This window comes from Ochotona curzoniae, unplaced genomic scaffold (genome assembly GCF_017591425.1).
Source record: "Ochotona curzoniae isolate NIBS_2020 unplaced genomic scaffold, NIBS_Ocur_1.0 scaffold_2453, whole genome shotgun sequence".
NCBI lineage: Eukaryota > Metazoa > Chordata > Mammalia > Lagomorpha > Ochotonidae > Ochotona > Ochotona curzoniae.
The window spans coordinates 21,896,370-21,917,879 of NW_024467094.1; the positions used below are offsets into that span (position 1 = coordinate 21,896,370).

Here is a 21,510-nt window from a genome sequence, read left to right on the forward strand (position 1 = left end):
CCAAATAATGGCTTTTCAATGGTATTTATAAACGTATCCCTGAAACTTATCTTTAAAAGGCAAATTCTGTATGTATGATTAAAGACCTTATGATGGGAAAGGTCATGTCAACTAGACTGGCTCCCCAAAAGAATCACAAGTGTTCTTATTAACATGGAGGCAAAGAGAGCCTGCTTTGCGGTGGAGCAGATAATCCATCACCTGTGATACTGGCAACCCTCCTGAGTGCTGGTTCAACTCTATGCTACCCCACGTCCAATCTACCTCCCTGCTCATGATCTGGGGAAAGCAGTGGAACATGGCTCAAATGTCTGGGTCTCTGCCACTCAAATGCCGCACAGGAATCAAGCTACTGGCTTCAACTTGGCCCAACTCTAGCCATTTTGACCATTTGGGAAGTGAACAAGCAGATCCAAGATCTACTGCTGTCTTTCCCTCTTTCTGTCTTTGATTTTATGAGAAGAGAGAAGGCAAGGAGGGGGAAGGGTGAGAAGTGGGAGAAAGAAGAGAGGAGAGGAAGGGGAGGGAGAGAAAAATAATTTGGTAATGGAATCAAAGAAAAAATATGAGATTTTACTTAGGTTGGGTGTTGCGGTGCAGTAAATCAAGCCTTGACTAGGGATACTCATATCACATATTCAAGTGCCTAGATCAAGTCCTAGCTATTCCATTTCTAATCCAGCTTCCTACTAACGTGCCTGGGAAAGCAGTAAATGAATAGTACAAGTAACCTAAGTCCTGAGACACCAGTGAACTTCCTGGCTCCTGGCTTTGGCAGCTGGTCCAGCCCCAGATGTTGCAAACATTTAGAGACTGAGCCAAGAACATGGAAGATCTCTCTCCTCCCACCTCCTGCCATTCTGCCTGTCAAGTAAATAAATCATTAAAAAAAAAAAAAAAAGCATTGTGTATAGCACTAAAAATATAGTAAAAAATAAAACACCAAAAAGGTTTCAAAATTATGCACAGCCATTAAAAACTGTCACAGGATAAGTTACACAGAATACATAAAGATATATAGAATATTAGAATGCAAGTTACAAAATGATGCAAGTTTTAAAGGAGTGGGGATTTGCCCTGGTGGCCAAGACCTCAGGATACCTAAATCCCACACTGGAGTGTTTAGGTTCTGCGATGCCTTCTGATTGCCAGCACTCCGTTAATGCTGACCCGGGGAAGAGGCAACAGCGATTCAAGCAACTGGATACCTGCAACACAGGTGGGAGACCTGGACTGCAATCCCAGCTCCCGGTGCCACCCTCCTGGCAACTTCTGGAATTGGGGGCAAGAACCAAAGGATGGGAGCTCTGTCTCTAAAAATTTATCTGTGCGTGTGTTTGTATATATAAAAATGTTGATGTTTGCTCTGGTGCTATGAATTGAACTGTGTCAATATGTCAAAGATTTAACCCCAGATATTACTATATTTGTGGATCGGGCTTTTTGGAGATAATCAAAGTTGATGAGGTCTTAGAAGTAACATCTAAAATCAGTTTGACTGTTCAACCTACCCAGTCTGTGGCATTACATTAAGGTAGCCTGAGAAGAGTAAGTTATATAGTAACTGTGTATTTTTTTTTGTAACAATTTAATTTTTATTGGAAGGGCAGATTTATGGAGACAAAGATCATCTGCCCACTGGCTCACGATCCGCAGTGGCTCAAATGTCCAGAACTAAGCCAATCCAAAGCCCGGAGCTTCACTGGGTCTCCCATGTGTGAGGTTCCAAGGCTTTGAGCCATTCTCCACCACTTTCCCAGACCATAAACAGAGAGCCAGACAGGAAGTGGAGCAGCCAGGACATGAATAACATTCACACTGGATCCTGGCACTTGCAAGGGAAGAATTAGCCACTTGGGCCATTAGGCCAGGCCCACATGTGCATTATTTTTATAGAAAAATATTTTCACCAATAAAAAATTGAAGATTCTCAGACGTAATTTTTATTTTGAAAGTTGCAAGCAGAAACTCTGAGTCATATCTATTTTCAACATTCTGTAATTGCTACTATTATTATTTTGTAAAGATTTATTTATAGGGCCCGGCGCAGTGGCCTAGTGGCTAAGGTCCTTGCCTTGAAAGTGCTGGGATCCCATATGGGCGCCAGTTCTAATACCAGCAGCTCCACTTCCCATCCAGCTCTCTGCTTGTGGACCAGGAAGCAGTCAAGGACGGTCAAAGCCTTGGGACCCTGTACAAGCTCGGGAGATCCAGAAGAAGCTCTGGGCTCCTGGCTTCCTATCAGTGCAGCTCTGGCCGTTGTGGCTGCTTGGGGAATGAATCAGCAGATGGAAGATCTTTCTCTGTCTAGTTCTCTCAGTATATCTTACTTTTAACTTAAAATAATAAAAATAAATCTTAAAAAAAATAAAGTACAGGTGTTACACTTTATTTTTTAGAAAAATCTTTCCATCCAGCTCCCTGCTTGTGAGCTGGGATAGTAGAGGATGGCCAAAGTCTTGGCACCGCGTATCCACAGATGCTCTTGGTGTCAGTTTGGCTTAGCAAGACCCATTTTGGGAGTGAAGTCGTGAACAGACAGTCTTCTCCTCTGTCTCTCCTACTCTGTAAATCTGACTTCTCAATAAAAATAAATAAACCTAAAAAAAAAGTGATTCTTTGAAGTCTTCAAACACAAGATAGGTGTAATCAGTCATGCTATATTCTACTGTTACATGCTACACTGAAATTGTTCTTATGTAGTTAGAATGACCCTATGTTTGATTTTCCTAGGCAACCCTGGTTTACATCTACTGAAACTGTCATAAAAACTGCTTTCACTCTCAAAACATCTTGGTACTGTGGCTATTCTACATGTAATTAATTAAGAATAGTTACATTGAAGAAATTTATACACTAATGTTCAGTACTGGACAAGAAATACTGCCTAACACTAAAATGTAAAAGATATGATTGTCACAGTACAGAATAATCAGTTATTTATATATTCCCCAATTCCCACCGCCACAGGAAACCAAAGTAAAGCTTGTGAATGAATTCAGAATAGAGTCCCAAAATATTTTTAGATTATTTAAAAATCATTCAATAGTTGAAAATTTTCAATTTATTTAACCAGAAAAAAAGGTTTTCAAAGAAAAAATGTCAACACATTTCCAAAGAAAATATCAAGTCTAGAATGTACTCCACTATGTTTCAAAAATGCAGAAATAAATAATTGTCAATGTGACTATTCTGGAAGATATACATTCCAAATAACTTCTATATTACACTTTCAAAGTTCTCTCTTTAATATTACAAAATAACATAAAAAATTAAAGTAACGTCTTAACAGATTTGTATTGAGGTCCACTAAAATCACTGTGGGCGTCAAAAAATATTCTACCCACAAAACTGAACAGGACACACTGACAGCGCTGGTTTCTCTTTGCAATATTACAAATAGGTAATTTTATGTTTAGAACTATTAAGTCTACATTTACAAAGAATACAACAAAAATATGAAAATAGTTTTTTCTGGAATGTTCTCGGTAACTAGGAAGAGAAGGAAAAGGTCTGAATAAGAAACTGAGAGTAGCCAATGAAATAAGCCACCAAATACAATATTTACATCTTCTCTACTGTTACCAAAAATGTCAACAGAAAAATATAAAACACTGCCTTATAAAACTTATTTTTCATAAAACTTTTCAAACTCCTATTTCTTTGCTCTTTTTCCCATTCACTTTAGATAATTTTGATTCATTGATGCCACAGTATGTGCTTCTATTTAAAAATAATGAGTCTGTTACTTGTGCAAAGTGAATTTCGCAGCATCAATCCATTCTTTTTGAGATTAGCTTCTGGGTTACTGTTCTTCCCCTGGTTCTCGTGACCGTTTCCGTGAACTGCGTGAACTTTCTGTTGTCAGTGAACGTGCAGTAGCAACAGCATCTCTAAATCCCTGAGGCTGCAAGATGAAAAAAACATACAAACATGACTTAAAAACATTTAAAAGAAAGATTGGTCATCTAAGTGTTTTAAAGGAACCAATAAGAAAGATACTACAGTTTTCAGTAAACTTTTCAAGTACTACGAATAAACGGGATAAACCTCATGGATCGTCCACGCCAGGTCTATATTAGATAAATAAAGCCAATACTGTGTGTTATAAAATACTATTAGGGACAATAAAACAATTAGGGACAATCTTAACAAACTTCATAATTACCTCTGTTGGAACAAAAGAAAATACTGTAAGTTTACATTTCACAACTATTCTAAAACAAAAATTTATAAGTTTATTATAAGTTTACATTTCATAATTATTCTAAAACAAAATTTTTCAGCTAGGATTTTTCAAATTAATGTGGACAACGTAGAAGAGTTAATAATTCTGTTGCAGAATCTCCTTCCCTTTCTGTTTTTCTCCTTATGAATTTATAAATGAGCTGTAAAAATATACATGGTTTAACACTACTAAGAAATATACATTTCAGCCAAAAATGTGTGAATTTATGGTATAAATTCACAAAAAAATCAATAGCTCAAAGTGGGCTATATTTGCTGGCTATAATATATCTATATTATCTACAGATCAAAACAAGGATATGTTGATTTTTTTTTCTGAGAATTATCAGTAACCTCCATTTTAAAAACCTTTAATATCCTGCGATCACATATGTCACAGAGCACATAAGCCAAAAATATTTCCTCTGTTCCAAAGTATAAGTTTCAGTCCAATTGTGACTACAGTATTCTGTGTATACTACTATTTTTGGAATGTTCTAGGCATTAAAAGCTGTCTTCAAATATGCTCACTGCCTACAGAAAGTTAACCGAAAAATTTGTAAATGCTCTCTTTGTAAATGTTCTCATTGGATAATTACTGCCCATTAACACCAAGATCCCACTCTAGTCAAACAATACTGACTGTGATTTCAAACTGCACTGTATTTTCCTTCTGACTCGGTGATTTGTACAATGTTGCCAACCTATTTTTGAGAAAAAAAAAAAAAACACATTTTAGTTAATTAGCTCAAATGATTTTAAAATGTAAAGTTAACAGTTTTTCAATATCATTATTATTTTAGTTTAAGGACACACAAAGGAAAGAAATATATCTAAGGGGAAAAAAGCCCTCCCCTCAAACAATACCTTTATGTATAAATGTAAATAATCAGTGCACATAATTACAGCAGAATTTAAACAAGTATAATTTTAAAGCAACGAGAACGACTGATTCAAACAAATTACTTTATGAATAATATACTTATACTTGAAACAAAAAGTGGGATATGAAATGAGGCAGGAAAGTATTACATTGAGTAAATGTTATGCTGGATGATCCCACATTTATGGGTAAGTATATATACTTAGGAAAAGAAAAACTGTATAAAGTCAAGAAGTTAATAGTTGTCACTACAAGGTAAGGAGTCTTCAATTTTTTGTAATCTTTCTACAATAACTTTTTTGGTGTTATTTCAGAGGATAATCTATTGGAATATAAGTAAATACCATACACTTATATTAATAAAAATAATCAAGGCATACATCATTTTAAAATGAAAACGTGTTCCCAAAATCAGTGCAGTGCAGAACAAGGTCTGTTCAGGTAACTGTATTTTATACTATACAAAGTAAACAACAGAAGGGCCTAGTAGGTTGCACGCACCAGGATCCCATATGCGTGTTGGTTCGTGTCCCAGCAGGCCCCACTTCCCATCCAGCTCCCTGCTTGTGACCTGGGGAAGCAATTAAGGACGGCCCTGAGCTTTGGGACCCTGCACCTGCATGGGAGACCCAGAAGAGGTTCCTGGCTTCAGACTGGCTCAGCTCCAGCCATTGTGGTCACTTGGGGAGTGAACCATCAAATGGAAGATCTTCCTCTCTGTCTCTCCTCCTCTTTGTATAGCTGACTTTGCAATAAAAAAAAAATATAAATCTTTTTTTAAAAAGTTAAAGGTGCACTGAATTTACAGGTTGGAAATCTTTAGCAAATTTCTAAGCAAAAATACATTTATATATGTCATTCTGTATCTCAAGAGATCTTTCTAAACAAGGAATTAAGCCAAAAAATCATTTGGGGGCCTGATGTGGTAGCCTAGTGGCTAAAGTCCTCGCCTTGCACACACCGGGATCCCATACAGGCAACGGTTCTAGTCCCAGCAGCTCTGCTTCCCATCCAGCTTGCTGCCTGGGCTTGGGAAAGCAGTTGAGGTTGGCTCAAAGCCCTGGAACTCTGCATCCGCATGGGAGACCCAGGAGAGGCTCCTGGCTTTTGACTGGCTCAGCTCTGGTCGTGGCCACTTGGGATGTGAATCAGCAGACGGAAGATCTTCCTCTCTGTCCCTCCTCCTCTCTGTATATCTGCCTTTCCAATAAAAATAAGCAAATCTTAAAAAAAAAAAAATAACTCATTTGGCTCATGGCCACAGCTGAGATGAAGCTTAACATATGGCTGAACCACATCGCTTGGGTCAGGAAGAAACAAGGCAGAAGCACAATTTGTGCTCCGAAGCTGAGCACACATACGAAACACTGTGCGGGGGTGTTGATGCATTACTCCACTCTACCACCAGATCTTCTTGGCAACCAGTAGTATAATTCTGAACAATCTTGGCCTCATATAATGAATATGCAAATTTGAAGAAAACTCACATAAGGACACTGACAACAGTATTTCTTTTCCTAACTGTTGGCACATTATTCTATCATTAATAAAGGGTAAAAATCCCAAGTGTCACTGATAAAGGAAAGGGACCAGAGCATGAGATTAGTACACTTAAGTTCAATTCCCAATACAAATTTAACTAGCCACAGTTTTTAGCTTTCCTGCTTAAATGGAAAGTACTGGTACTATTTTTAGTATGAATTTATCTCTCTCCTCCTTTCACATGATTTTTAGAAAGCATGTGAGAGTTCATATAAACTTTAAAAATTTTTTTTAACATTTGCTTTTTATTTATTTGAAAGGCAGAATTACAGAAAAGGGAGAGACACAACATCTTCTACCCACTGGTACAGTCCCTAAAGGCTGCAGCAGCCTGCGCTGGGCCAGGCCAAAGCCTGGAGTCAGGAACCAGGAGCTTCTTCCAGGTCTCTCAGGTAGATACAAGGGCCCAAGCACCTGGGCCAGCCTCTGCTGTTTTCCCAGTCACATCTGCAGGAAACTGGAATTGGCACTTATATGGGATTCCCCAATGCAGGTGGCAGCTTAACTGGCTGTGCCACAATGCCAGCCGCTTCACATGTAACTTTAATAACTTACAGGTGTTTGGCTTCAAACAATAAAGAACAAACTTTATGCAATGTTTATACATACATATAACTATGTATATACATACAACTAGATAACTATAGAATATATATGGCAGAAAGAAACAGAAAGGCAGGCAGGCAGAGTTCCCACAGGCTGGTTTATTCCCAAATGTCACAGCAACCAGGAGTGGGCCAGGCTGAAGCTGGGAACTCAAGCCAAGTTTCCCAAATGGGTGGCAGCAGGAACCTAACTGCCTGAGTCATCACTGCTTCCAGGTCTGCACTGGTGGGAAGCTGGAACTGGGAAGCACAGCCAAGAAACAAACCCAAGAACTTCAATATGGGACATGGGCATATTAACCATTTCTTTAAAAGAGAGAGAAAAAGATTGAGATTGAGATTTACTTAATGGGCACATTAACTGAGAGAGAGAACGAGCAAGAACTTCCATTTGCTAGTTCATTCCCCCGTTAGCCACAACAGTTAGGGCTGGCCCAGGCCAAAGCCAGGAGCTTCTCACTTGGGTGGCATCAACCACTGCCTTGCAAGATGCCTTAGAGGAAGCTTCGTGGGAAGCAAAGCAGGCAGAAGTCAGATTTTAGTCTCTAGGGGATGCCAGAGCGCTGAAAGCAGCACTTTAACTTATTGAACTACATTTCCAGCTCTTCATCAACATCTTAACACTGGGTCAGATACCCACCCCCAAAACTATTTTAATTCTATTGAATGAGATAAGTTATTCTGACCATAAAGTATGCCCATTTTATTTTACTTTATTTTTTTAAAAGATTTATTTATTTTTATTGGAAAGGCAGATATACAGAGAGGAGGAGAGACAGAGAGGAAGATCTTCCATCCAATGATTCACTCCCCAAGTGACCGCAACGGCCAGTGCTGCGCCAAGCCGAACCCAGGAGCCAGGAGCTTCCTCTGGGTCTCTCACACGGGTGCAGGGTTCCCAAGGCTTTGGGCCATCCTCAACTGCTTTCCCAGGCCACAAGCAGAAAGCTGGATGGGAAGTGGAGCAACCAGGATTAGAACCAGCGCCCATATGGGATGCCGGTGTGTTTAAGGCAAGGACTTTAGCCAGTAGGCCACCGCACTGGGCCAGAGTATGAATTTTTTAAAATGCAGATTAAAAAGCAGATCATATCACTGATTAACCCTCATATGTATTTAAGGGACATTTTATTCCATTTCTGCCCACGTACTGCCTCAATTTCACCCTGTATTGGAGCATTTCCAAACCAAGTTCTCTAACTTATGCCAATTAATCACAAAGGAAAAAGGTTGGCAGAAGTCTGATATTTCTAGAGTGTAGCATAAAAGACTCAGAGCCTTCAACGGCCTACTTTAAAGAAAATGAAAGCTGATTTGTTCACTTGCTCAGCAGCTTTAAAAACAAGTACAAAGGTTTCCTGCTGCCACGATTTTATTTTAAAGAATAATGCTTATGAAAGGCAGGTAAGCAACTGGGCAATAAAAGCAGAATAGGAAAGAACAACAACAACAAAAAAGATACAATTTCACAGAACTATATTAAGCAACTAAGAAAAGCCATCTTATTTTCCACATAAATTAGTCCTACAGCTAACCTCAAAAGCACTCCTTTTGTCCTGATTTTATTTTTCTTTCAATCCCTTCCAGGAACATAAAATACTCACCTCCTTCTGCACGGCTAATAAATGATTTCCAACAGCCTTTGAAGGTGGTACTCGGAAGCCATCTACCCCTTCCAGGTGCATGCACCCTATCATTTACATTTTCCAAAGGATTTCCTATTCTCTGCTAAATATGCATGTAATACGTTTCTGTTTGTTCTAGCTACTGTGAGACCAACCAAGCAAAGTGTTACTTCATGGGTCACTGTAGATCTTCAAGAGATTAGCTCTAAGAAGCTGGCAGGTACTCAGTGTAATTAATCTGATATTTAGAATTATTAACTTGTATCTATACTGACCTTCGATTTTGATCCCAATGAAAGATTAGCCGTATTGTAGCAGCATGTCCCCAACTTTCTCCTACGGAAAAAAGTACCAGTTTATGGCCTCACCAGAATATAGTTACTGAGAATGCTTCACACCATATTTAGATTTGACTTTCCTTATTTTACCACAAGAATATACTTAGTTTCAAAATTATGGGAAATGGTATTATCGTCTTTTTTTTTTAATTATTTGTTTTTATTGCAAAGTCAGATATACAGAGAGGAGGAGAGACAGAGAGGAAGATCTTCAGTCTATAGATTTACTCCCCAGGCAGCCACAATAGCCTGAGCTGCGCCAAGCCGAAGCCAAGAGCCAGGAACTTCCTCCAGGTCTCCCACACTGATGCAAGGTCCCAAGGCTGTGGGCCGTCCTCAACTGCTTTCCCAGGCCACAAGCAGGGAGCTGGATTTGAAGTGGAGCTGCCAGTATTAGAACCGGCACCCTTATGGGATCCTGGTGCATTCAAGGCAAGGACTTTAGCCACTAGGCCACCATATTAGGCCCCCATGGTATTATCTTAAGATCAGTAAAATTATTCACTCTCTAGTGACATACTAAAGATTATTATCTGTATTTACTTTCAGAAAATTATAATTTGAGTCACTGTACTTATCAATCATCCATTTCACCAGATCTACTAATATACTTCTGACTCTCAAACACAAAGCAAAATCTCTAACAAAACATTCTTAAAATATTTTACTATAAATCAATCATAATATTGTGTTCTAATGAAATCATAACTGAATTTAGGGGCACAGGCATACATCTCTTCACTGCAGTATTATTATTTGTATTTAACTAGATTCATCCTTCCTCCTAAGACTGTGAATTTTTGGGCCCGGCATGGTAGCCTAGCACCTTAAGTCCTCGCCTTGCATGTGCCAGGATCCCCTATGGGCACTAGTTCTAATTCTGGCAGCCCCACTTCCCATCCAGCTCCCTGACTGCGGCCTGGGAAAGCAGTCAAGGATGGCCCAAAGCCTTGGGACCCTGCACTCATGTGGGAGACCCAGAGGAAGCTCCTGGCTTCAGATTGGCTCTGCTCTGACCATTGTGGACACTCAGGGAGTGAATCAGCAAATGGAAGAGCTTTCTCTGTCTTTCATCCTCTCTTCCATCTAACTTTCTAAATAAATAAATAAATCTAAAATAATAATAGTAAATAAAAATTAAAAGAAGCAATCAATATTTGAGGGCACTGTGCTTGATGCTAAGAATTATCAGTGAATAAGACAAATACAGTCTCTGCTCCAGGAGTCTGTAATATTCCAACAAGGATCAAATAAAAGAAGTAGGAACAATATTTTAAACCATAATTATTTCTTTTATTAATGTACCTACCTAATGCAGGAACGAGCAAGGCCTGATTTTTATCTATCTTTGTTGTCATCTGATTGGTTAGAATTACCTATAAAAACAATGTGAGAAAGTTAGGTTTTTTTAAGATTTATTTATTTTTATTACAAAGTCAGATATACAGAGAGGAGGAGAAACAGAGAGGAAGATCTACCATCCAATGATTCACTCCCCAAGTGACCGCAACAGCCAGTGCTGCGCCGATCCGGAGCCGGGAACCAGGAACCTCTTCCGGGTCTCCCACGCGGATGCAGGGTCCCAAGACTTTACGCCGTCCTCGACTGCTTTCCCAGGCCACAAGCAGGGAGCTGGAAGGGAAGCTGGACAGCCAGGATTAGAACTGGCACCCATATGGGATCCTGGCTCATGCAAGGTGAGGACTTCAGCTGCGAAGTTACCACACCGAGCCCATAATATAAAAGTTTTTTTTAAAAAAATAAGATTTGGACCCAGCCCTAGGATACCATGCTGGGCCCATGAATATCTTAATGCCTAGAATTTTAGGGAAGAGACAAATAGAGCACTACTATTTATGATTTTTATAGGGGAAAAAAAGAATCTAAGGCAAGGCCCAATGTGAGAACCTAGTGGCTAAAGTCCTTGCCTTACAACCACTGGGATCCCATTTGGGTGCCAGCTAATATCCCAGCTGCTTCACTTCCCTTCCAGCTCGTTGCTTGTAGCCTGGGACACGAGTAGAGGATGGCCCAAAGCCTTGGGCTGCTATAAGAAGCTTCTGGCTCCTTGCTTCAGATCAGCTCCGCCCATGGAAGCCATTTGGGGAGTGAACCAGCAGTTGAAAAATTTTTCTTTCTGTCTCTCCTCTCTGTATATCTGACTTTCCAATCAAAAAAATAAACCTTAAAAAAAAACCCAAGGCAAAGAATTACAAGACCTAAAATCATAACATAATTAAGTAAGAGAACTAGGTAAAGTCAAAAACCAGAAATCAGGTCAAAAAAATTCCAAATTATGACTATGTTAGCCGGCTCATTAACAGCTCAGGTTTTGCTTTGCTCAGTTTTCAAGCCTAAAACTATTGCTGACATTCTTGAATCAAACAGTGATCTATAATAAATATTTCATGCTTTTTAAAGATAGTAATTTAAAAGTAATAAAAACAAAAGTGTTGACAATACAAGATTATCTGACATCTCTTAATTCAAAATTTCTCTCAAAATTTCTCCAAATGTTTATCTTAAATATTCTTCCAATACATATAACTTTTGTGCAGGTGCTGGTGTGGTGGCTGAACAGGCAATGCTCTGCCTCAAGCTCCAGCAACCCAGACAGGTGCTCATTCTAGTCTCAGCTGTTCCACTGCTGATCTAGCTCAAGGCCTTGGATCCCTGTACCCATGGGGAGATCTGAAAAAAAGTTCTTAGACGCTCCTGGCTTCAGATAGGATCAGCTCTGGCCATTGTAAACTTTTGGGCAGCGAACCAGCACATGGAAGATCTCTGTCTCCCTCTCTGCAAATCTGCCTTTGCAATAAAAACAAGTGAACCTTAGGTGCTTATTCGGGAAAGAAAATAAAGTCCATTTTGTAAGAAACTATTTAGTTGTTCCCCGCTCAGTGGTAACATCCTGAAAAATATTTTTTAAAGATTTTTTTATTTTTATCACAAAGTCAGATATACAGAGAGAAGAGACGGAAGATCTTCCGTCCAATGAATGATTCACTCCCCAAGCAGCCACAACGGCTAGAGCTGAGCCAGGAAGCCAGGAGCCAGGAACTTCTTCCAGGGCTCCCACACCGATGCAGGGTCCCATACTTGACTGCTTTCTCAGGCCACAAGCAGGGAGCTGGATGGGAACTGGGGCTACCAGGATTAGAATTAGTGCCCATATGGGATCCTAGCGCTTTCAAAGCCAGGACTTTAGCTGCTAGGCCAACATGCCAGGCCCCTGAAAAAAATTTAAGACACAGAGGAAGATCTGGGATACATCTAGATCTCAATTAAATAGCAAAAGGCTAACATGCTTTTCTACCAGTTTCCTTCTCCTTATGTGCCATGTCGTCTTTTCTGTTTATTATGTTGTACCAGGCATCCTAGAACAAGCTAAGCAGGAATTTAAATTGGTAATTAACTGGAATGTATGACTAACTGGCATTTCTAACACACTGAATAATTCTTTTACTGTACATTTCACCAAACATATGAGCTCTTGAGCAGTGGGATATTTACATATGTCCACCCTTTCTGTTTGCTAGAGGATCAATTCCATAGCCATTAGCCACACACAACTTGTAAAGCTTGATCAGGGGTAGTGGCTCAACAGCTAATCCTCTATCTGCAAGCATTGGGACATGTCCCAGCTGCTCCATTCCTGATACAGCTCTCTGCTCAAGGACAAGGAAAGCGGCAAAGGATAGTCAAATCCTTGAGACCCTGCACTCATATGGGTGCCCCGCGAAAGCTCTTGCCCTCAGAAGAGTTTGGTCACTGCAGCCATTTGAGGGGTGAACCAGTCGGTGGAAGATCTTTCTCTCTGACTCTCCTTCTCTTTGTAAACCTGCCTTTCCAATAAAAACACATATATCCTGGGCCCAGCACAGTAGCTTAGTGGTTAAAGTCCTCGCCTTGTACGCACTGGTACCCCATATGGGTGCCGGTTCATATCCTGGCGACTGTGCTTCCCATCCAACTCCCTGCTTATGGCTTGGCAAAGCAATCAAGGATGGTCCAAAGGTCTTGGGACCCTGTACCTACGTAGGAGATCCACAAGAAGCTTCTGGCTTCGAATCAACTCAGAATTGACCATTGTGGCTACTTGGAGAGTAAATCAACAGACAGAAGATCTTTGTCCCTCCTCCTCTCTGTATATCTGAATTTTCAATAAGTTTCTAAAGAATATCTCATAACCACTTTAAAATTATCAACTTAAATCCTTTAAAAATACATCTGCTACTCAAATGTCCTTCAACCAGAAAAACAGATAAACAAAATGCAGCATTATCCAAAAATTGCAAAGCTATACCCCTAAAAAGGATACTGATACAGGCTGCAATGTGGATGAATCTTTGAAAATATTATGCTAAGTGAAAAAAAAAAAGAGACACAAAAGTTCTGTAAGATTCTATTTAGATGATGTGTCCAGAGCAGACAAATTGACAGAGACAAAAAGCAGATTAGTGGCCACTGGGGAATAATGGAAGGGCAAAAAGAAGAATGATAGCTAACAGACTTTGTGTATATGTGTGCTTTAAATTTAGTACCTTCTTTGTATGGCACAAAGTTGGGGTTGAATATAAAAGGAATCTGCAGGAGATTTAAAAAGTGAAAGCGGAGAGGCAAGACATTTTTAATATTGTAAAAGTCACTGTGTAGTGAGGGCCTCCTTTCTGGACAAAAATGTTCTAAAATAAGATGGTGAAAGAGATTATACAACTCTGATATTGTAACAGAAACCTCTGAGAATCACACCATGAGTTCTATGACATGTGGGCTTATTTCTTCATTTTTTTCATGTATTTATTTTTATTAATGTTTAAGATATACAGAGAGGAGAGATGGCCAGAGCTGAGCCCATCCAAAGCCAGGAGCCAGGAGATTCTTCCAGGTCTCACATGCAGTTGCAGGGTCCCTGGGCTTTGACCCATCCTTGACTGCTTTCCCAGGCCAAAGCAGGGAGCTGGATGGGAAGCAGAGCAGCCAGGACATGAACTAGTGCCTATATCAAATCCTGGTTCTTACAGAGAGAATAGCAAAATGAGCCTTTGTGTTGGGCCCTTATCTTTACTTGAAAGTCAAAATTAGAGAGAGGGAGAGACAAAAAGAGATCTTCTATGTGCTGGTTCACTCCCCAAATGGCTCAATGGCCAGAGCTGGGCTGCTGCAAAACCACAGCCAGGTACTCCCCCCAGAGCTGTCACACAAATAAAGAGTCCACAGTTTGGGGCATCCTGTGCTGCGTTTCCATGCCATTAACTGGAAGCTGTACCTCAAGTGGAGCTGAGCACAGCACGGTAGCCTAGCGGCTAAAGTCCTGGCCCTGCATGCGCCAGGATCCCATAAAAGCACTGGTTCCAATACCTATGGCCCTGCTTCTAATCCCGGCGGGCCTGCTTCCCATCCAGATCCCTGCTTGTGGCCTGGGAAAGCCTTGGGACCCTGCACCTGCATGGCAGACCCGGAAGAGGTTCCTGGCTTCTGATCGGCACAGATCCTGCCATTGCAGCCACTTGGGGAGTGAATCAACAGACAGAAGATCTTCCTCTCTGTCTCTCCTACTCTCTGTATATCTGAATTTAAAAAAAAAGAAAAGAAAAAGTGGAGGAGCCAGTTCATGAGCTGGCCCCCATACTGGATGCCAGCGCTTATAGGTGGAGGATTAGCTTACTGAGCACTGTGTCAGGCACTCACTTTCATTTTTAATTGAAAGGCAGAGACAGAGGGGTATCTTCCATTTGTTGGCTTTCTCCCAAAATAACATTATCAGCCAGGACTGGAAAAGACTGAAGCAACAACCCAGAACTACTTAGGTGGTAGGAATCCAAGTGCTGGGCCATCGTCTGTTCACTCCCAGTGCATGCATTAACAGGAAACTGGCTCAAAAGAGGGGAGCTAGAAGTTCAATACAGGGACTCTGATATGGGATGCGAGCCTTTCAAGTGGCATCTAAATTGATGTATCAAATGCCTGCACCTGAGGATGCAATTTTTACCTCACTAAAGTTTAAAAACAAGAAAAAGATTCTACCAATAGTCAAAGAAACTGTTTATTTAAGCCACAGAGTTAGACAGTGTCTTCCATCTGTTGCTTCAATCTCAACCTCCAAATGGCCATCAGCAGCCCAGGACTGAATCAGGAAGAAGCCCAGGCCAGGAATTTCTGGGTCTCTCCCATGGATGCAGGGACCCAAGCACTTGGCCCACCCTCCGTTGTTTTCTCAAGCACCTTAGCAGAGACGAAGATTCAGAGTGGAGCAAGGGACTAACATAGGAGCACACGCTGCAGGTATTTATTTAATTTGCTGTGCCACAATGTCAGCAAGATTTTGTTTAAGATTTTATAGCTGGTAACAAACAAAATTGGTAAAGATGTTAGGAAAAGAATAAGAATTTTTATTTTTTGGTGTACAGAATACAATGTAGAACATGTTTTATGAGAGTAACTTAAACAAAAGCTAGGGCCAGCGCCATGCCACAGTAGGCTAAGCTATCTGTGGCACTGGCATCCCTTTGGGTGCTTTTCATGTGCTGGCTGCTCCAATTTTGATCCAACTCCCTGCATACAGCCCAGGAAAGCAGCATAGAATGGCTCAAGTCCTTGGGCACTTGCATCTTTGTGGGAGACCTTGAAGAAGCTCCTGGCACCTGTCTAAGGATGGGCTCAGGAGAGTGAACCAGTAGATCTCTGTCTTCTCTAACACTACTTTTCAAACAAAAATAAAATTCTTTAGGGCCCCATGCGGAAGCCTAGAGGCTAAAGTCCTCGCCTTGCATGCGCCGGGATCCCATAGTTCTAATCCCGGCAGCCCCACTTCCCATCCAGCTTTTTTCTTGTGGCCTTGGAAAGCAGTTGAAGATGGCCCCAAGCCTTGGGACCCTGCAACTGCGTGGGAGACCCAGAAGAGGCTCCTAGCTCCTGGCTTCTGGCTTCAGAGGCTCAGCAGCAGCCATTGCGGCCACTTGGGGAGTGAACCAGCGGATAGAAAATCTTCCTCTCTGTCTTGTCTCCTCTCTATATATCTGAATTTCCAGTAAAAAATAAATCTTTAAAAAATAATAAAATAAAACATAAACACTCAAATATAAAAATGGGAAGTGAGGGCTGGTATTGTGGCAGAGTGGATAAACTTCCACAGGCAATGCCAACTGGATAAAGCTGCTGCTTGCAATGCCAACATTCAATTTGGGTTTAATTCCTGGATTCTCCACTTCCAATCCAGCTCCCTGCTGATGTACTTGAGAGAATAAGAAACTCCTGGTTCCTGGCTCCTGACTTTGGTCTGGCCCAGCCCTGCTCATTACAACCATTTGGGGAGTAAACCAGCAGATGGAAGATTTCTTTCTCTCTCTCCCCACACTTCCTCCATAACTCTGCATTTCAAATAAAATAACTGAAGTTGAAGGAATATGTGGTACATCAGTTAAGACACCACTCAGGGCACCAGAAGCCGCTCTTAGCAGGTTTAGATCGCAGTACCAGCTCTGCTTTGATCCAGTTTTCTGTTAATGAGCACACTTACTCAGATTACTGATTACTCAGATATTTAGATCTCAGTTACCTGCTCTGAGTTCCAGGCTCTGAACTTCAGCCTGGCCCAATCCTGGATGTTGCAAGTGCTTGGGGAATGAACCAGCAAATAGAAGAGCTCTCTTTTAATCTTTCAAAAAATAATGAAAATAATTTCTAAAATAATTATGTAATTAAACTATAATAAAAATAAAATGTAAAAGACTTGAGTTGGAATGTTTGTAATGCAAGTCAAAGTACCTGGATTCAAGCCAGAAGCCGGGGGGAGGTATTGAACCAGATGCTGACATGGGCGATGCCTACACTAGATGCTCAAAACCTTTTAAGTTAAAAACCACTTTGTAAACAGCATGAATAATATAATCTCCTTTTCCAAAATGTATATATATAAAGTAAGTGTGCAAAAATAATAATAACCAACCTCAATAATTTTCCTCTATGGGAATGGATAATTACACGTTTTTGACTGTTAAAAATAATTTTTTTAAAACATGCATGCATAACATAAAATTGTAAAATATATTATCAAATTCATATATGCACTTGGTGATGCTAGTGAGAGGTGGAGAACCAAAAAGGGGTTGGTATTGTGGCATCAGAGTAAGATAGCAGCAGCAGCATCCCATTGAGGCGCCAGTTCAAGTCCTGGCTGCTCTACTTCAAATACAGCTCTCTGTTAATGCGGCTGGGAAAGCAGAGAGGACACCCCAAATGTTTGGGCTCATGCATCAAATGGTAGAGGACTGGATAAAGTTCCTGGATTCTGGCTTCATTCTAGCCCAGCTCAGGCCTTTATGGTCATTTGCGGAGTGAACCAACAGATGAAAGGACTATCTATTTTTATCTCTCCCTATTTCTAACTGCCTTGCAAATCATTAAATAAGTAAGTAAATGGGCCTGGCACAATGACCTAGTGGCTATATCCTTGCCTTGCAAGCACCAGGATCATATGTGAGTACCAATTCTAGTCCTGGCTCCTCCACTTCCCATCCATCTCCCTGCTTGTGGTCTGGGAAAGTAGTAGAGAATGGCCCAAACCCTTGGGACCCTGCACCTCTGTGGGAAACTTAGAAGCTCCTGGCTTCAGATCACCATAGCTCTGGGTATTGCAACCATCTGAGGAGTCTGAGGAGTGTACCAGCATATGGTGTCTCTCCTTTTCTCTATAAATCTGTTTTTCCAATAAAAATAAATAAAATCTATATGTCTATATAAAAATGGAAGAAATTAAGCAACCCATTAGTCTTGATTGCCCTCTACTGGAGGCTCTTCAATGGTAGAAACGAAAAGAATGATAATAGCAATTTAAACTAAGGCTTTTTTTAGTATGTGGTAAAAAAATCTAAAAGCTCAAAGCAAGGTACTTTTTAAGCCTATTAAGCATTCTTTTCATAATGCTTACTTATTTATTTGAAAGTGACAGTGAAAAAGAAAGAGGAAGAGAGAAAGCTTCTATTCACTGGTTCACTACCCAGATAATTGAAACAGCTGGAACCGAATCGGATGGAAACCAGGAGCCTGGAACTCAATCCAGATCTCTCCCTCGTGGGTAGCAAGGGTCAAGTACTTGAGCCGTCACCTGCTGCCTCCCAGGATGCACACTGGCAGAAAGATGCCCTAAAACTGAATTAGCCAGGATTAGCTCCTGCCACACAAATGGTAAACTTGGAGTAAGTTCCTGGCTTACAGCCTCACAGGGCATTGGGCAGTGAAACAGTGGAGAGACTTCTCTTACTTGCAAATGCACTCTAGCTCTCTGTTTCTCAAAAGGAAAAAAAACTATAATAAGTTGTATCTTACTCCTTTCTATCTCTTCATTTCTAGGCATATTCCAAATCTAGAAGAATTATCTTAAAATACCTAATTTGCTTACACAACATAATTTTTCAATCTGAGTCTGTGATTATATGCTGTATGGTAATTAGACTCAAAGTAAAAAGAAGATGTAAGTTGGAAGAATTTACCTGAAAAATATCAAGTAGATTTAGAGAAAACACTGCAATTGCCAAAAGTGGCATTTCTTCATCAAAAAGTTTCACTTAAAAAAAAAATGACATATCTAGGCCCAGTGCGGTAGCCTAATGGGACAAAGTCCTTGCCTTGAATGCACCAGGATCCCACATGGGCACCAGATTATGTCCCAGCTCCACTTCCCATCCAGCTCCCTGCTTGTGGCTTGGGAAAGCAGGAGAGGATGGCCCAAAGCCTTGGGACCCTGCACCCACATGGGAGTCCTGGAAGGGGCTCCTGGCCCCGATCAGTTCAGCCCTGCCTGTTGCAGCCACATGGAGTGAACCAGCAGGTAGAAGATCTTCCTCTCTGTAAACCTGACTTTCCAATAAAACTAACTTTAAAAAATGATATATTCTAGGAACCAGTGTAATGGCTCAATTGGCTAATCTTGTAACTTATAAGTGCCAACATCCTACATAGGCACCAGTTTGTGTCCCAGTGCTCCACTTCCCATCTAGTTTCCTGCTTAAGAGCTGGGAAGACATTTGAAGGATGGCCCAAAGCTATGGGACCCTGTACTGATATGGGAGACCTGAAAGAGCTCCAGGCTCCTGGCTTCATAGCGGCTAAGCCCCAGCTATTATAGGTATTTGGGGAGTGAACCAGCCACAAATAGAAGAGCTTTCTCTCTGTAAATATGTCCTACCAGAAAAAAAAAAAAAAGACAAAACGGGGCTAGCACTTGTGGCATGAACCGGTTAGAGTCCTGGGCTGCTCCACTTCTGATCAGCTCCCCCTCCGTGCTAATGTAACTGGGAAAGCAGCATATGATGTCCCAAGTGCTTGGACCCCCGCACGAGCTCCTGACTCCTAACGTCAACCCAGCTCAGCCCCAGTCTCAGCTCTCTGTCTATCCTTCTCTCTAATAAATAAAAAGATTTCTTAAGAAAAAAAAAAAAAGACATTGATTATGTTTACAGATGCAACATTTCTGACTAATATTCATTACTTCCAGAACCAAAACAAAATCATTTGAAACTGTACGATTATTATTTCCTTTTAGTTAGGTGAATTCTATTTTGCCATTTCTATACACTAATACCTTATAAACCCTTGACTTTATTATAAAAGTCTGGTTAGTCATACTTACAGCTAATTTGTAGTTATTTGCAAGGCTGATCATTTGCTGGGACAGGCCGTTTAGTAATCGAGTACGAAGAGAGAGGTCGTCAAGGTCATGACGAAAAGGAAAAGCAATGCCATCTACGATCACTAACCGAACCTAACACAGATGAGACAATAACATTGTTTTGTATTAAAAATAAAATAATAAAAGTGGTATCCAAACAGTATCATTATGAATCTTATCCATGTCAGGCTTTCTGCAGCAATCATCAAAAGTCAAAATACTGGTTTGATAATTTATGAACTTTTTTTTTAAAGATTTATTTTTATTATTTTTTTATTGGAAAGGCGGATATACAGAGAGGAGAGACAGAGAGGAAGATCTTACGTCCAATGATTCACTCCCCAAGTGAGCGCAACGGGCCGATGCTATGCCGATCCAAAGCCAGGAGACTTCCAGGTCTCCCACGCGGGTGCAGGGTCCCAAAGCTTTGGGCCGTCCTCGTCTGCCCTCTGGGGCCACAGGCAGGGAGATGGAAGGGAAGCAGGGCTGCCGGGATAGAACCGGCTCCCATATGGGATCCCGGGTGTGCAAGGCGAGGACCTTAACCACTGCGCCACTGCGCTACCGCGCCGGGCCCAATTTATGAACTTTTAAAAGATGACTAAAACTGGGGCCCAGTGGCGTGGCCTAGCAACTAAAGTCCTTGCCCTGAACGCGCCGGCATCCCATATGGGCACCGGTTCTAATCCCGGCGGCTCCACCTTCCATCCAGCTCCTGGCCTGTGGCCTGGGGAAGCAGTTGAGGGCAGCCCAAAGCTTTGGGACTCTGCACCCATGTGGGAGACCCGGAAGATTTTCCTGGATCCTGGCTTCAGATTGGCATAGCATCGGCCATTGCGCTCACTTGGGGAGTGAATCATTGGACGGAAGATCTTCCTCTCTGTCTCTCCTCCTCTCTGTATATCTGACTTTCCAATAAAATAAATAAATCTTAAAAAAAAAAAAGATGACTAAAACAGATAAGAGCAATGATAAATTTCTTATATTGCGTCCCTATATAGATTTCACAGATATATTTCACACTGATAAGAAAGTTAGTGTAAAGTCTTGGTAAAACAAATTTCTCAGTCAAATACCAAATTTTTCCTTTGGGGTTCAAACAGTAAACTTTCTGTAAAAATTTGATACACTTTTCCTGTTAAAATATGGTCACTATAAGGGCAAATAAACAAGACAGAATGTTATAATACAGAAATCACTACGAGGTTAGCATGTCTTGAATTTGAACCAAGGTTTATCTACAGGTGATAAATAAGGTTTATTGATATATAAAGTTTTATGACTCTGCAGTTATAATGTTTTACTTGGTGTTTATTGGATTATCATTGTAAAACAATACAAAGACATTCTACAGTTTATAAAGTGAAATTAACATAATTGCAAAAAAATATTTTTAAAAAATATATGTATATTTATTACAAAGTCAGAAATACAGAGGAGAGGAGAGACAGAAAGGCAGATCCTCCACAGGGCCGGGCGCCGTGGCCTAGCGGCTGTAGTCCTAGCCTTGAATGCACTGGGATCCCATAAGTGTGCCAGTTCTAATTTTGGTGGCCCCACTTCCCATCCAGCTCCTTGCTAGTGCCCTGGGAAGGCATTCGAGGACAGCCCAAAGCTTTAG

The 21,510-nt window shown here is 40.9% G+C and overlaps 1 protein-coding gene across 1 annotated transcript in view; it reads right to left on the bottom strand.

Annotated features, from left to right (window-relative positions):
• Positions 1 to 3,053: 3,053 nt before the first annotated feature.
• Positions 3,054 to 21,510, bottom strand: part of RAD51C (RAD51 paralog C) — a 28,768-nt gene continuing 10,311 nt past the window's right edge. The window contains exons 5-9 of the mRNA XM_041000884.1: positions 19,851 to 19,982; positions 10,530 to 10,596; positions 9,158 to 9,218; positions 4,871 to 4,931; positions 3,054 to 3,907 (exon numbers count right to left, since the gene is read on the bottom strand). Coding sequence (XP_040856818.1) covers positions 3,806 to 3,907; positions 4,871 to 4,931; positions 9,158 to 9,218; positions 10,530 to 10,596; positions 19,851 to 19,982 — 423 coding nt within the window. The 3' untranslated portion in view covers positions 3,054 to 3,805. The remainder of the gene's footprint in view (positions 3,908 to 4,870; positions 4,932 to 9,157; positions 9,219 to 10,529; positions 10,597 to 19,850; positions 19,983 to 21,510) is intronic.